Here is a 16,557-nt window from a genome sequence, read left to right on the forward strand (position 1 = left end):
AATTGCTTCTCATTATCTTCTTCTGTCTTGCTTCTTTGTAAATTTGAAGCAAAGTCATTCAGGATGAGAAGGTGGGAGGCTACCAGGATGCACCAGAATTGGCAACCCACCTGCCCAGGCTGCAAGATAAGGGAGCTACAAAAAGGCCCCAAAAGGACAGTGGCCAAAAACAGAAACCAAGGGCTACAGCAATACAATACATGTATAGGGGCCTATGGGCTAAAGCCAAACAAAGGACAGAGACTTCAGGCACTAGGAACAACAATCATGGGGTTTATTTCACAAACAGGGGAAATAAAGAGCTTACTGTAGCCACAAGTGTCTAGCTGCCTCACCTAGTTAGTGTCCACCAGAGTACTGGCCACCTGTCATTGGGAGTGCTAGGAAGCACTGGCCAGTAGTCACTGTGGTCCCCCTGAGACCATGTCAGACACACCAAGTGTTAATAGCTCTTTGTGATATCAGGCCCGGAGACTTTGGTGCCCCTTTTAGGTGATGTCAGAGATAGGCCTGGAGGCCTAGTCTTTGACAGAGGTCTTTGGCTTCTCTTCCTTCCTCAGAGGTCTGATGCCAGGTTCTTCTTTTCTTCTTTCTTCTTTTTTCTTTCAGCTTCTGGTTCTTCTTCTACCTTCTTTCTTTGGAGGCTGAAACAGTCTGTTTTTTTTTTTAGCTCCCTCAGCTCTGGCTTACAGCCTCTTTCATGGTGTCACACCCACATGTCTGCTTGGACCATTTTTCACTCCTGTGCCTGACTAGACCATTAAACACCAATCAGCTCATAGCTTGCACCTGATTGGTCTACTCCACAATCCAGACAGTAAAAGGGTGGTTGCTAGGCTTTGAGGAGCAACTGCCACAACTGACATAAAGGGCCATTGCTGGGTTCTGAGGAGCATCTGCCCCAACTGACTTGTGGTGGAGCAGCAGGTTGAGAGAACATCACTGCTGCTGCCAGCTCCCGCCACTGACATGGCTCCCGTTGCTGGATTCTGGTAACAAAGTCATATCTTCAAGTTCACTGATTTGCTCTTCCATTTGGTTTAATCTCTTAGTTTTTGTCATCTCCTCTTTTAATAATTTTTCATCCTGTAATTCCTTTATTTCCTTCTTTAGGGTATAATTTCTATCTTCCATTTGTTGCTTTTGTTTCTGGGGATATTCAGTTGCATTTCCTGAATTTTTTTTGTATATCCTTGATCTGCTTTTCTGTATCTACTCTGGTTTCTTCTTTGAATTCTTTAAATTTCTTTATTATATTATGCTTGAATTCTATATCTGATAGGAGAAACAGATCTTTCATGTCTTTGTGGTTGTGTTCTGGAGATATGTTCTTCAAATGTGGTGTTATAATCCCTTCAGACTTCTATTGCTGTTCACTGTGTTATTCTGTTTCATCTTTTTTTTTTTTTTTAACCCCAGAATCTCACTGTTTGGATTTTGCCTCTGCTAGGCATGACTCTACCCCTCCCACACTGGGCCAAGGTATTGAACAGAGAGCAGCTGGGGATTGCTGCTGTTGGGTAAGTCCCTGTGTGGCCTGAACTGGGATGTGCATCAGTTTCCAAGGTGGCTGAACTGAAGAGTGCAAGAACATCCTGAGGGTAGGTGGGAGCTTATAGTGAAGTGTAGGTCTCTGTGAATCCTGGAGTAGGCAGGCTTGTGTCTGTTCCAAGGTGCTGGCAATTTAATGTTTTTAATTTATATTGAACTTAAAGTGCCTTGTCAGTTTAATTTAGGCCAAAACACCCAACCCAGCAAGGAGAGCTGAGGGGAGTAGCAGAGCAGCAGAGTAGGGCAGCTCCTTAGATTAAACTGTATCTCCAACATGCATCTGTTCCAGCCAAATACTGGATTCACATGGCCACACAAAGGGTAATAACTTTGTATCCTTCCAGTCCTTCCTGCCAGGGCTGACCAGACTCAGCTGGATCTCAATCTCTTTGGGGACCTGATCCTAGAGAGACTAAGGTGAGTCATTAGATGAAGGAAAAAACTGGCTTCAGTTTAGGCTGGAAAATGAGGCCTTTCCCTTTGAGAGATATGGTGAAAGCTCCCTTGGAGAAAAAGCCTCCTCCCGAGATGGTCTTGCTGCTGGAGAACCCTTAACAATCAAAGTTCCAGCCCAAAGGGAGAAGCAAGCCAGATGTGATTCAATAAGTTTGCCATTGACCCTTGAATCCAGCACAAAAATACTGTAAATGTCTTTTCTCTTTCTTATGACTTTTAAAATAAATTTTTCTCTTTTCTAGCTGACTTTATTGTAATAATATAGTATGTAATACATATAGCATATAAAATATGTGTTTATTGACTGTTTACATATCGTTAAGGCTTCTGATCAATAGCAGGCTATTAGTAGTTAAGCTTGGAGAGAGTCAAAAGTTATACACAGACTTTCAACTGTGCAGGGGGTTGGCACCCCTGACCCCCACATTGTTCAAGGGTCAGCTACACTTGCAATAGTTGATACTTACCCAGTTGTAAGTGAAGACACCAACACAAACTGGCAGGAGAAAGACCGTATCATTTCATGACACTGGAGTCCAGGGGAGTTCAGGCATTAGGTTAGATGCTTGGCTGCTCTTATTACAAATCTATCTTTCTCACCTCTGCACTTGCTTTCCTCTCTGTTGATATTAGGCAGGTCCAGGCTGAGAGTCCAGCAGAAAAGAGGCTATTTTGTTCTCAAAGATTCAAACAAAAATCTCAGAGTGGAGTCTCATTGGACAGACTTGCATCACCTGCCTAAACTAATCTCCTAAAGTAATCTCTGTGGCCAGGGTCATCTGATGCTTGGACAGCCCAAGGCTACTCCCAAAGCTGCCCTACCAGTAGGTAGATGAGCTGTGCCAAGGAAAACTCAGCTGAAGGCAGAGCACAGGCCCAACCACTATTCTTCTAAAAATCTGAACACATTGCTGAGACTTTCCCTCTCTGGAGTCCAGTCTCTTCAAATGCCACTGATGACAATGACAACACTGATAGAAGTCTGATCCTTCTTCATCCCCTAGAGCTTTTGTGGCATTCAAATGAGTCCCTGAATTATAATACTAGCTGACCTTTGTGGAGGCATCACTAGGCCATCTGGGCCTGCACTGTGTAAACCCTTTACACGTTTATTTTTATATTTACAACAATTCATTTTACTGATGAGAAGCAGGTTGAGAGCGGTTACAGGGCTTGTACACTGTCGCACAGCTAGCAAGGGTGGAGCTGGCCCTAAGTAGTGCCCTCCAGCATGAAGCTATATATAAACTGTAAATAATTTTACAAGTGTAAGGGATTATTAGTAATGGTCTGTATGGTTAATAATAGTAATTTTTAAAAACCCTAAAAGGGAAATCCAAATAAATTCAAACAAATGTTTGTTTAGCACCTACTATGGACTGATCACCCACCAGGGGCTCAGAAGGAGACACATAAATAACTGTGAAACAGGCAGACTGTGATCTAATAGAGCCATAAACAGACCCCAGGGAAGTGTGGGGAGCAAGAGATTGACTTCACATTGGGAAAGATGGGGAGAGGGGAACTGCGAAGGTCTCTTAGAAGAGGTGGCATTTGAGCTGGATTTTAAAGATGAAAAGCCTTTGACAAAGGGCACAAAGAGAAAAACAACTTTATAAGGGACCTGGAAGGATCTAAAGACCCTGAGCAGAGTTCATGGAGAAGAGTTAAGCACTTCTATGCAAAATAACTTTCACAGCAGCAGGAGCTTCAAAAGTGATTGACTAAGTGGAGCGCAGCAGTTGCCATGGAAACAGAAGCAAGCCTCATCTCTGTCATTAGTGAGCATCCCTGGCTCTGAGCTGGCTAGCAGGGGCCAGGAGGTGCAGGGGGCTGGGCTGCGCTGTCCCTTAGAAGAAAAGCTCAGCTAGACTGCCACCCTGGGAGAGTGACTTCTGCTTCACAAGGAGGATGATCTGGCAGGTGACATCTGGTCTGAGAAAATAGATAGCCAGGGGAAGCCTGGCTATCTAAGATAGCCTCTGTCTTGAAGGACTTAGGGGCATCCCAAGGGAATATCTGAGTTAGTAGGGTCTTGGGGAGAGGAATTTGAGGGCAAGGAGCACGGGCCCAAGGTGGTTCCATCCCCACTCGGAGACCAGGGGTGGAGCAATGTGGGAAGTGGCTCCATCCAGGTGCACTGGAACTGCTCCCCATGTGTATCTATGCCATCTTCAGGTCCACTCAGACCTGCCAGGTCCCTGGGGACTGCCAGTGTATTCCAGTTGACTCAGAGAGCTGGCATCTAATCATTCAAGCGTAGAGAGGAAATTGTAAGTGAAAACCCTATTGAGAGCTGAGTGTCTCTAAGAGAGGAATGAACAGTGGGCTATTTCCATACAGCAGGCACTAGATTGGAGACCAAGTTTAAAGCTCTGCTTCTGATACTGGCTGCGTGACTTTGGGCAAATTGCTTATTCTTTCTTTGTTTCTTGATTTGTCCACCTGTCAGATGCTCATAATTTCACCTGTGTCTTAGGACCATGCGAGAATTAAATGACAAAAAGGATGAGTTGAACACAGTAGATGCTCAATAAATGCAAGCATTTGTATTTCAATTTGGTATTGATTCAGTGTTTTCTCCCTTATAGTTTGTGTCAAAAGTCTGCTCTCCAAATACAGTAGATGATAACAATGACAGCCATTACAGGGCTGTGGTTCATTTACCTTCTGTGTACCCAGTGACTACTATGAAGGAGGAAGTCGGCACTCTGCCCCTGAGCACCCAGCCAAGGAGCATGAGCTCTTTACTGCAGGCAGATGGTAGGAATTAGAAATTTTGGGAGAAAGAACTTGATCAAGAGAAAGCAGGTTTTTGTCCCTGAGGCTATACACTTGTAGGCATTGGCTCTAAGTATAACGACAATAGACACTAAGTATAGTAACAATAATAACAAAAGCTATCATTTCACAGAGCTTATTATGCACCAGGCATTGTGCTAAGCACAGGCTTCACATGCCTGTCTGCTGTAATCCTCACAACAAACTCACAAGGTGGGTCCTATTATTATTCCATTTGAAGAGGAAGAAAACAGCGCTTGGGGAGGGGAACTCAGGTAGTGAAGTCACACAGCTAGGAGGGGCAGAGCTTGGAGCACAGGATTTGGCTCCTAGGGTCTCAGATTTACCCAGGATACTCTTTTGCCTTCATTGAACCAGAAGGAACTTGGAGCACTGAGAGGGGGTGCTGGTGGGCAACCCGCCATCCTTACTTTTAGAAGGCTTTCCTGATTCTCTGAGTCCTAATCTGGTGTGTGTGTGTGTGTGTGTGTGTGTGTGTGTGTGTGTGTTTATGTGTGTGTGTGTGTTTGTCTAAGAGAGAGAAACTTCAGCTGACCAGTGAGGCAGTGAGGACGGAAGTTTCTGGACATCAAAGCTGGCGGAGTCCCGGATGGAGGGTTGGAGGCAGACCGGGGTCCTGTTAGGCTAATTCCTCCCAAGGCTGGCAGAGGCAGTGGCGGGAACTTCTGAGAAGGTGGAGAACAGTCCTTTCATATGGCCTCCCTTTGAGCTGGCCTCAAGGTGGGACCCGGGTCGGGTGGGTGGAGGGCGGGGAGTGTGCGGAGAGGCGAGGCCGAAGTTGGGCTGGGCAAACAGATTGGGCAGCAACTGTGAGCACAGAGCATCCATTGTGTACCCCAAGCTCTGCTTTCAATAATCCACTCGGAAGAATGTTTCATTGAGCGCCAGAGAAAGGGGCCATTGAAATGCCCAGGGTTGGGGCCCTGTGAAGGGTTAAAGGCAAGGAGGCCATGGTGCCCAGCTCTTGCTGCTCCTCCCTCAGATGTCTGATATGGGAACTCTGGTCACTAAGACAGAGGACACTCAGTGAGACCACCAAGAGAGCCAGGAGCCAGAGTCAGGGCACATGTGTCTCCCCTAGAAATGTGAAAAGGCGGGGCCTCCCTGGTGGCGCAAGGGGTTAAGACTCAGCACTAAGAAGCTATCGCAACCACTGCAGCACGAGTTCAATCCCTGGCCAGGGAGCTGCCCACATGGCGCAGCAGACCTCTCCTGACTTGCCCACTGCTCCCCTCAGCAGTGCATTGTGGTACATCTGCCTGTTCTGTTCCCCACTCTGTCCCTGGTGAATCCTTTCACCCCCCGCATCTCTGGCCTGCACCCCAGCTCTTGTATGCATAAGTAAATAAATCTTAAAAAAAAAAGAAATGTGAAAAGGGGGCACCCCTGCATCAAGAAGGAAAATGCTTTTCCTCCCAGAACCATTTCACCCAAGTAATATCCAGCAAGAACTGGTCTCGGATCCCCTTCAGCCTGCCCACAGGAAGGGCAGTGCATGCAGGCAGGCACTTTTCTACCTGAATCGCTCACTTGGGCACTTACCCGGGCCCTTGCAATGCCTTCTTTACCATGGCTCTCTTAAACACCTCTGACCTTTCCATTAGTCATTAATTAATTATAATGAATGATGCACTAGTTGGGAGTATGTGGGTGAAAATGAGATCCAGTGAGAACCAGAGAACCAGAAAATGAGTATTACATTAGGTGACAGGGAGCCTGTGGAATTTTCTCTTGCAGAGGTCTTTGCAAATAGAGAAGCTATTCATTAGGAGGAAACAGCTTAACTGTTGGAAAGGGCACCAGAAGTGGCATTCTGTCTCCCACACCGTGTGCTTCTTTCCTGAGTGCCACTTGTCCTTTCAAGCTGCAGAGGCTTCTGGGGTTTGAGCTGGAGGGAACATATGCTGGCATCAGTGGGCCGCAAGAAGAGGAAGGAGGCAGGTGCAGGGACCTGCCGCTGGGGAGCATGCTCTTGAACCTGACCTCCAGCAACATGACTCCCTCCTCGATCCCCAGCCCTCCTCCCTTTTGCTTTCTCATCGTGGACCCCACCCCATACCTACCCACTCCTGAGCATGCATATTCAGGGAGGATGCTCTGCACGAAAGGCTGAGCTTATGCTATGAACTTGTTCTAGTATTTTGCATGGAAATCTCACAAATGCTAACTCAACATTCATAAAAAGGGAATCCTGAATAGGATTTAATGACAGTGACCCATAGTGGTGGGCTATGATGTGGCGATGCTCTTGGTCTGTTCAGGTGGATCACGCTTTCTGCTCCTATAGCAAATGACCCCCAAATCCCAGGCTTTTGATATTCATCAATCTGATTTTTATGTCTATTCTTTTGTTTCTCGCTAATGTTTTCACAGTGAAACCATAAAAGAGGTAATTGCATCATGTCACCTTCGTATATATCCCCTCTGAGCGGTTTTCAATATTCTTGGGTTAGAAAACTAACTCATTTGCTTGTTAAGAATTGTGTATAAAGGAAGAATTTAGAGAATTGTTTATAAAGTAGGTTTAGAGTAAGGAAGTCCTGTGGAGCTCTCCTCTGGGTTTAGGACTTGAACTCCGACAGTTTTGATGGCTCAGAGGACTTATATATTCTCTTTCAGGTCTTTGAGTTGGTCCAGGCTGTATAAGTCAAACTCCAGAAGGTGGACCACAGCCTACATAATCTATGCATTACATCTGTGCCAGGGTCAATGTAGTCAGAGGAAATAATATCTGCACTTTGAGAATTTTAGTTCTAAGATGGTTAAATACACACTCCACAGCCACCCCAAGCAATGAAAGACAAAGCCACAAAATATACTTATCCAGTTTTTTACCTTTAAATCTCTACATCCTAAAAGGTCATTGGAAGCAACATTTTTAAGGACTTTGAAAGTCCTTTAGTTTTGCTCCCCACTTTGGGTTAGGAATATCTCCTGTTATACTCTCTCTGCTTTTTGTTTAATGAGGAGCCCGGTGCTTCTCGGAGTCTGATTTCATCAATGGAAATCTACAGGAAGTAGCAAAACTACACCACTGCCACATCTGATCTGCATTTCATGTGCGGACAGGAGTGTTTTAATGAGGCTGTCATTTGGGGTTATGGAGTGAGCGTGGACCCATGTAGATGAGGGGACCCATCTTTCCAGCATAGGGGGATATTTCTGCTGTCAATTATTTTGGGAACAGGTAGGTTCTGAGATAGAAACTGCAAAGGCTATATTAGCTGGAGAGCCTGACTTGTGGAGTTTGAACTCGAGTGGTAGTGGCTGATGGCCTTGCAGCCCCACGGAGATCTGCAGCCCTGAATGTGCATCTTGGGAGTTGTTTTCATCCAGGTGGAGTCCCCATCCTGACAACTTGCCACTTCTCCCTGTGCTTGGAGCAGGCAGGAGGCAGGTCTGCCCAGTTCCTCTGACCAAGGTCTGGGACAATGCAAAGAATGCAAAACCCAAGTTCCTCTGACATCCAGTGACTTGTCCCTCTTTGACCCCAGCACAACCTCAGGCTGAAGCCTCCGGAAGCACCATTTTAGCAGCATTCGCCTCAGGAGGCTGTATTTTTCCTGTCTGTCCTCAACACTTCTGCCAAACAACAGGCTCAGTTTTCCCTTCTGATAAATCTGGTCACCCTAAATATGGGACACAAACAGGAGTGGCTGGCCCCACGCAGCCCTCATTTTGAAATGCAGATTCACTTGGGCTGCTATTTTGGAGGTCTCCTTTCTTTCTCCATACACAGTGGTTTTTAGGAAGATGGAAGAGACCCGGGCAGAATCCTGGCAGGGGAAAGATGCTAGGAGCCAACACACACCTGGGCCGTCTTGGTTTCCCAAATCTCTCCAAACACCCGCCCTTCCAGAAGTTCTGTGAAAAAGAGGGTCCTTGGGCCCATAAAATTGGGAATGCAGCTTCACCCTCCTTCCTCCTCGAGTGCCCCACATTAAACATTTGAAATCCTTTAGCAAAGAAGCCTTACTGGTTTTGTTTAACTCAGACCTCCCATTTGAAAGTGTAGCGGGGTGAAAATTTGGAAAACAATTATGCAGAGCCCAAGCCGGGAAGGGCACTACCTAAAATATTTCTCATTTACATCGGATTTGGCCTGCATGGTGCTAAATTTTGTTTTAAATTAGTTACTGGTACTTGACCCTTGAAACATTTCTCATAATGTGGATGGCAGATTGGAAACTCTTCTCTTCATTCTTGCACAATGGTCACTTGGGCAGTGTAGCTCCTGCTGCCCTACCTTCCTCAGCCCATCAGCCCAGTCCCCCAGCCTCCCTGTCCCAGGAGTCCCCCAAGCTTGCCTGTTCTGCTAGGATTTCCTTGTGTGGGGGTGGGCCTGGGGGACTCTGGGCTCATTCATCTGTTCATTCACGAAGCACGTTGGGTTTCTGTAGATACCAGGTGTACCACACAGGCCTGCCCTCTGGACTGCAGCCGTGGATGTCCTGTGATACTTAGCTGTGAATTGCAGAATGAGGAAGAAGAGGGGTGGAGAGGGAAAGAGGCGAGACCTCCACCTGGTTGCCTGGTCTCCAGTCCCTGGTACTAGCCAAAGCGTCCCCACTCTCCATTACTGTCTCTGCTGAATCTGCGACTCAAACCGCCCCTGTGAGGCCAGGAAAGAAGCCACTAACTTGCTCTATGACTGAGACGAGTTCCTGCCCATCTCATGGCCTCGGTTTCTCCAACTGTGGCGTGACCCGGTTGGAACCGAAAATTTTGCGCGTCCCTTCCAGGGCTGGCGCTCGGAGATGCTAAGACTCCAAGTTCCAGGAATGTCTGACCGGGCCGTTTCGGAGCTGTTCTGTCGAATTCCAAGCAACCTCCCTCCCTCCTTTCCAGGGCGGGGGCTGGAGCCGGAGGGCGAGAGGGTCTGGGCTGCCCGCCCCGGGGAGGAGCCGCCGCTGGGCGGCCCGCCCCTCCACCTGGGGCTCGGCTGCGGCAGATGTTACAACTTTCTCGCATTCTCTCCAGTGGGTCTCCGCGGACCCGCCCAACCCGCGCCTCCCGCCCCTTCCCCGCTGGGGTCCTGCCCGCCTCCCGGCCGGAGTCCGACAGTTCTCCGGACCGCGGGAGGGGCGAGAGGCCGGGCAGGGGGCTGGAGGGTCAGGGGAGGAGAAAGAGAAAGGAGAAGCGAGAGAAATTGGGAGGCGGGGGAAATCGAGGGCTGGAAGGAAGACGACAGTCAGAGGATGGTGCAGAGCACCTTTGGGGAGCCGCCGCGCCGCGTCTCAGGCTGGCCTGGCTGAGCTGCGGGAGCCGGAGCGAGGGCGGCGCAGGGCGGGCGCGCGGGCGGCGGGAAGCAGCTCCGCGCCGGCCCGACCTCTCCAGAGCGCCCCGCTGCGGCCGCACGCGACCGGCCTCGCCGTCCGGTCGTCGGTCTGGGACTGGCCGCTGGGTCACCCCCTGGGGCGCTCAGCACCCTCACAGCGTCCTGATCGGCCGGCCGGCTTGCGGCCGGTGCGCCCTGGGCGCGCGGGGCCGTGAGACCCGGGAACCCTGCGCGGCAGGACGCGCGGGCCGGTATGGCGATGCATGCCCTCACTGGCTTCTCGCTGGTCAGCCTGCTCAGCTTCGGCTACCTGTCCTGGGACTGGGCCAAGCCTAGCCTGGTAGCCGATGGGCCTGGAGAGGCTGGTGAGCAGCCCTCTGCCGCAACGCCCCAGCCGCCCCACATCATCTTCATCCTCACAGACGACCAGGGCTACCACGATGTGGGCTACCATGGCTCCGACATCGAGACCCCTACGCTGGACCGACTGGCGGCGGAGGGTGTCAAGTTGGAGAATTATTATATCCAACCCATCTGCACCCCTTCAAGGAGCCAACTTCTCACTGGCAGGTAGGCATGGCCCAGGCTGCCCTAGAAGCCCCTAAGTAAACCCAGTCAGTAGATTTCCCCTACACTTACAAACTAGGTTTTAGGGCAATTTTGGTTTTGGTGGCCTGGGTGATGGTAAGTCCTTTGCTCTCTCTGGGTCTCAGTTTCCCTACTTGCACATTGAATGGGTTGGATCATCTTTGAGGTTTTCTCCCTCAGATGTTTTAGGACACTCACACTTCACACCATGTGAAGGAGACATCTGGTCATCCCTTTGTTAGAGGAACGTGGCAGCCTCTGACACTCAGGTTTGCACGCTGCTTCTATTTACAGACCTGGAGGCCCTGAGCAAGTCACTTTCAAAGGCTCAGTTTGTTTGTTCTTAACATGGGGAGAAGAACAGTTTTGATCTTGCAAAGAAGCAGTGAGGAAGGCGTGTGTTGCACTTAACCTGTGGGGCTCTCAATAAATAGTAGTTTCTAAGTCACTGGAGGAATTAAGGCCCCCAAACTGTTAAATGACTATATTGGAAGGAAAGCAAGGATTGCTAGGTGAGGAGAAAGACACAGAATGCATACCCTACACGAAGTAGCCGCATCAGGCTAGTTACTTCATTTCTCTAAGCATCTGATTTCTTATCTGTGACTCCTGGGGAGGGGGCCCTTTGTTCGTAGGGAGCAGTGGCAGATGCTCATTCCCCTCCTCCTAGCCAGGAGCAGTGCTGGTTTCTCCCATCAAGAGTTGTCCACAGGCAAGGAGGTAGGATTACAGGATTAGAAGAGCAGAGAAACAGGAGGTGGGGTGTGGTAGGCAAACTCCGGCCACTTAAAAGAAAATCCTTTGGCAAGGCTGAAGCTAATCCTCCTTGGACAGGGTCCAAGGCAGGCTTTCTCCCAAGTTCCACCCAAAAGTCTTAGTCTCCCTGTTTCCTGGACTGGAGAAACTGAGGTGTGCAGGTGGGGAGGGTCCAACTTAGCGACTGTGCCCACCTTCGGGGTCTGCAGGAGAGGGGCTGAGAGGCCCCTGGCTTGGGTTTGGGGGTTCCTGGAGGTCACAGTCAACAGTCACCTCTTCTTCCTTCTTCAAGTCAGCACTTAGTGCCTGGACCCAGGAACAGGGAGAGAGGGAGAAAGAGGAAGAGAGGCTGGTGGGAGCAGCAGTGATGGAGGTGAAGACCATGTAACCAGTAGCCTCCAGGAGAGAAGGAATCTGCGTTCCCGGGAGTGATATGCAAGTGGACATTTCTCTCCCAAGAGGTGACTTTTGGTTTAAGCAGGGGAATGAGCAGTCTGCAGGGAGGTGTTCCAGCTCCTAATCTGCGAAAGCAGCTGAGCATGGCTGGGCAACGCCTGTCCTCCGCCCCCTGTAGTGGCTCCCTCCGCTGATGTGCTGATGCGGCTACTCTCACTAGTGTTTGTTAATGCATCCAGTCGTGTTTGGTGAGCCTGGAGAGTGCCAAAGTTTTTCATGTCACTCACTTGCAGAGGGGCCTCTGTGATTCCTAGGGGGCTCACCCACTTTGCCAACCAGTGCCCATGGCCCCAGTCCCTGCTGAGGGTGCTTTTTGTATCAAGTCCAGTGGTTCATTAGTTGACTGAATTCAACTAAGGGCCAAAGCTCAGCTCCACTGCTTGTCTGCTGTCTGAACTCAGGCCAGTTGTTGCACTTTGGGGGGGCCTCAATTTCGTCATCTGTAACTTGGGCTGAAGTTGGCTGAGGATCACTGAGACTACAGAAAGGGAAACTGTGGAGAAGCAGGGCTAATGTGGTAAAAACATTAGCAGTTTTAAGATGAGGAAATCAAAAAGAAAACCTGACCTGGTGCCCATTTAAAGGTGTTAGGGATTTAGGTCTTGGCTTACCTTGGTTGGGAGATGAGAAAAATTGTGGGATTCTAATATACTCCAGGTGTCTCATTTACTCTAAGACTTTTAAGACTTGAGTCAAGACAAGAAAACACAGCAGACCATGTGGGGCCTTGGATGCTGAAGGGGGAGTGGGATACAAATGAATAAATGAGGAAGACAGGATTTTGCTAATCATGTGCTCCTGCCTCAGGCATTAGCCTGTGTAAGTGACCCAAATCCAGAGGCCACATGAACTTGCAGTCAGGCACCGGAGAACTTGCCCCATAATATTTGGAAACAGGGAGATTTTTAGAGTACTCCCATCTAATCAACTCGTTCCTACAACTGAGGCCTCCAGAGGTGAGAGAAGTGGCAGCCCCCTTTGCAGAAAAAGGTCTGGGCATCGACTCTGCTTGAATTTGTGTTCAAATTCCTGGCTTTGCCTCTGATCTTGGGTGACCTTGGGCAAGGTGCTTCCCCTCTTCTTAGTTTCTTTTTAAGATGAAGTAAATAAACTAGAAAATGACTTGGGTCCCTCTGCCTCTAAAATCCTGAGTGTCATTCATTCATTCATTTGTCACATAAGTAATTGTCTTTTAAACATCACTTGAGTAGTATCAAAAAGAATACTTAGGAATAAATTTAACAAAAGAGATGAAGACATGTTGAACATTACAAAACATTGAGTAAGTGGTTGAGTGAGAGTCTTGTTATGTATCATTGGGCCCAGGAACATGTATAACTGAGTATAATCCCATGACCAAACAGGACAATGATGTGTGTTCTCAATGCTAGGGGAACTCCAGCTCTTCTCTCATTCTTTTCTTTTTTTAATTAATAAATTTATTTATACAAGCACTGGGTATAGTCAGAATCGCGGGAGGGCGAGAGCATTCACCAGAGCCAGAGTGGGGAGCAGAGCAGGCAGACTGACGAAGTACACTGCTGAGGGGAGCAGCAGGCGGCAGGAGTCTTCTCTCATTCTTTGATGGAGTTGTGAGAAACTTTACAGTGGAGGTAACTTTTAGGCTAGGCTTCGAAGATTGAATAGAAGTTTGCCTGGGAGAGCAGAACTTGCTCAGTACTCCCTGACCAGATAGTGGCTGAAGGCTCAGGGACTCTGAATTCTGGAACCAGACCCAGACTGCCAGGGACACAGATCCCACCTGCAATTATTGTATGCATAATGGGGCAAATTATTTAATTTATTGAGTTTCTGTTTCCTTATTTGGGAAATGGGATGATATGCAACCCGTAGCTTGTGGTGAGAATGTAGTGAGCTGATTTATATAAGGAGCTTAGCACAATGCTGAGCACACAGTGAGTGCTTGGTGTTAGCTATTGTTATAGTTGTTATGGGTTATGTATGGAGTTCAATTCTTAATTCCCCAACTTCTGAGCTGTGTGAGCCTCAGTGAGTGGCTCAGCCATTCTGAGTATCAATCTCCTCATCTGTAAAATGGCAATAACATCTCCTTCATTTGATTTTGAGGATTCAGTGAGACAGTACATTTGAAGTGTTTGGCCCATTAGGTAATAATACCCTGGTCACTTATCACATGAGCTGGGAGGGCCGAGTCCAGAGTCCACCTCAGGGTGAGTTTTGGGGTTTGGGTGGTTAGAGGTCTGGTATCTAGCTCAGCTGTGCCTTCTGTGACCCCCTCTTCCTGCCAGGTACCAGATCCACACAGGACTGCAACACTCCATCATCCGTCCTCGGCAGCCCAACTGCCTGCCCCTGGACCAGGTGACACTGCCTCAGAAATTGCAGGAGGCAGGTTATTCTACACACATGGTGGGCAAGTGGCACCTGGGCTTCTACCGGAAGGAGTGTCTGCCCACCCGCCGGGGCTTCGACACCTTCCTGGGCTCGCTCACGGGCAACGTGGACTACTATACCTACGACAACTGTGATGGGCCTGGGGTGTGTGGCTTCGACCTACACGAGGGTGAGAGTGTGGCCTGGGGGCTCAGCGGCCAGTACTCCACTATGCTCTATGCCCAGCGTGTCAGCCATATCCTGGCCAGCCACAGCCCCCGGCGGCCCCTCTTCCTCTACGTGGCCTTCCAGGCGGTGCACACACCGCTGCAGTCCCCTCGCGAGTACCTGTACCGCTATCGCACCATGGGCAATGTGGCCCGGCGCAAGTATGCGGCCATGGTGACCTGCATGGACGAGGCTGTGCGCAACATCACCTGGGCCCTCAAGCGCTATGGCTTCTACAATAACAGCGTCATCATCTTCTCCAGTGACAATGGTGGCCAGACCTTCTCAGGGGGCAGCAACTGGCCCCTGCGAGGACGCAAAGGCACCTACTGGGAAGGTGGTGTGCGTGGCCTGGGCTTCGTTCACAGCCCCCTGCTCAAGAGGAAGCGGCGGACAAGCCGGGCGCTGGTGCACATCACTGACTGGTATCCCACCCTGGTGGGACTGGCAGGTGGCAGTGCCTCGGTGGCTGAAGGGCTGGACGGCTATGATGTGTGGCCGGCCATCAGCGAGGGCCGGGCATCACCGCGCACAGAGATCCTGCACAACATTGACCCGCTCTACAACCACGCGCGGCACGGCTCACTGGAGGGCGGCTTTGGTATTTGGAACACGGCCGTGCAGGCGGCCATCCGGGTGGGTGAGTGGAAGCTGCTGACGGGAGACCCCGGCTATGGAGACTGGATCCCGCCGCAGACACTGGCTGCCTTCCCAGGCAGCTGGTGGAACCTGGAGCGGATGGCCAGCGCCCGCCAGGCCGTGTGGCTCTTCAACATCAGTGCTGACCCCTATGAGCGGGAGGACCTGGCTGACCAGAGGCCCGACGTGGTCCGAGCGCTGCTGGCCCGCCTGGTGGACTATAACCGCACGGCCATCCCCGTGCGATACCCAGCCGAGAATCCCCGGGCCCATCCTGACTTTAATGGGGGTGCTTGGGGGCCCTGGGCCAGTGATGAGGAGGAAGAGGAAGAGGAGGAGGAGGAAGGCAGGTCTCGAAGTTTCTCCCGGGGGCGTCGCAAGAAAAAATGCAAGATTTGCAAGCTGCGATCCTTCTTCCGTAAACTCAATACAAGGCTGATGTCCCACCGTATCTGATTGGGCTGTGGGGGAAGGGGAAGTGAAACTCTGTCCTCCTAGAGGGCTTCCCAACTCAAGCCTGGCCTGCTCCTATGCAGGCAGGAACCTAGCTCCTGCAGGGGAATGGAGGGCAGAGAGCACCTCAATTAAATGGTGGGGAACTTGGCTTGGGGGTTGGGAGAGAACAAACTGGAATGGGATGCCTGAATCCCAATCCTGTCTCATCATGTTCTTGTTCTGCGAACTTGGTGACCTACACAAACTCTCTGAGCCTCAGTTTCCTCACCTGCAAAATGAACTCTAGTGACTTTGTGACTGTGTTTTGGGCCTGGGGCCTGGGTCTTTGTGGAGATCCAGTTGACCTCACCACCCCACAGCTTCTCCAAGGCCTCACCCTTGAACCCTGGACCTCTGTGGTACTACTTAGGTGAGGGCCCACATGGAGGCATCTCCAGGCCTGGATCCCAGCCCAGGCAAGGCCTTCTTGCTCTCTGAAAGGATCCCTTGAGTGCTGAGAGTGGCGGTGAAGGCATGGGAAGGAGACCTTCCCAGGATCTCATGTGGACCAGGCCTGGGCACCGGTGGTTGCTGTTGTTGGTGGGGCTTTCCTTCCTGGCCCCAGTAGCTGAAGAACCTGGCCCACTGGTTAGCTGCTGCAGGACTAAAAAATGGGGGAGATAGTTGTGTTAAAGGATCCTTAAACCAACAATCAGGACCCTAAGTTCTCTTTTGACCTTGGGCTTTGTCCTTCCCCTCTGGGCCTCGATTTCCCCACTTGCCAATGGAGGTGCTATCCCTGGTTCTGCCAATGATACCCGAACTGTCCCCGATCTGGGGCTCCCAGGACTGTGGGAGACTGGCCAGAGTAATGGTTGTGGAGGAGTCATGAACTTGATTAAAATGCAGTAGCACAGAAGCCAGGGCTGCAGCGCTGTCTGTGAGCACGTTTGGACATGTGCATGTTGGTCCTGGGGCAGGTGTGCACTCACCATTGGCTGAATGGATGGGAG

General features: G+C 50.1%; 1 protein-coding gene across 1 annotated transcript; it reads left to right on the top strand.

The window, feature by feature from the left end:
• Positions 1 to 10,296: 10,296 nt before the first annotated feature.
• ARSI (arylsulfatase family member I) lies at positions 10,297 to 16,557 on the top strand. The gene is made up of 2 exons (XM_037508204.1): positions 10,297 to 10,657; positions 14,158 to 16,557. Exons 1-2 carry the CDS (start codon positions 10,341 to 10,343, stop codon positions 15,563 to 15,565), a joined length of 1,725 nt encoding a protein of 574 aa, XP_037364101.1. The 5' UTR covers positions 10,297 to 10,340; the 3' UTR covers positions 15,566 to 16,557.

This window comes from Talpa occidentalis, unplaced genomic scaffold, assembly GCF_014898055.3.
Source record: "Talpa occidentalis isolate TD23 unplaced genomic scaffold, MPIMG_talOcc4v2.1 talOcc4.13, whole genome shotgun sequence".
Lineage (NCBI taxonomy): Eukaryota > Metazoa > Chordata > Mammalia > Eulipotyphla > Talpidae > Talpa > Talpa occidentalis.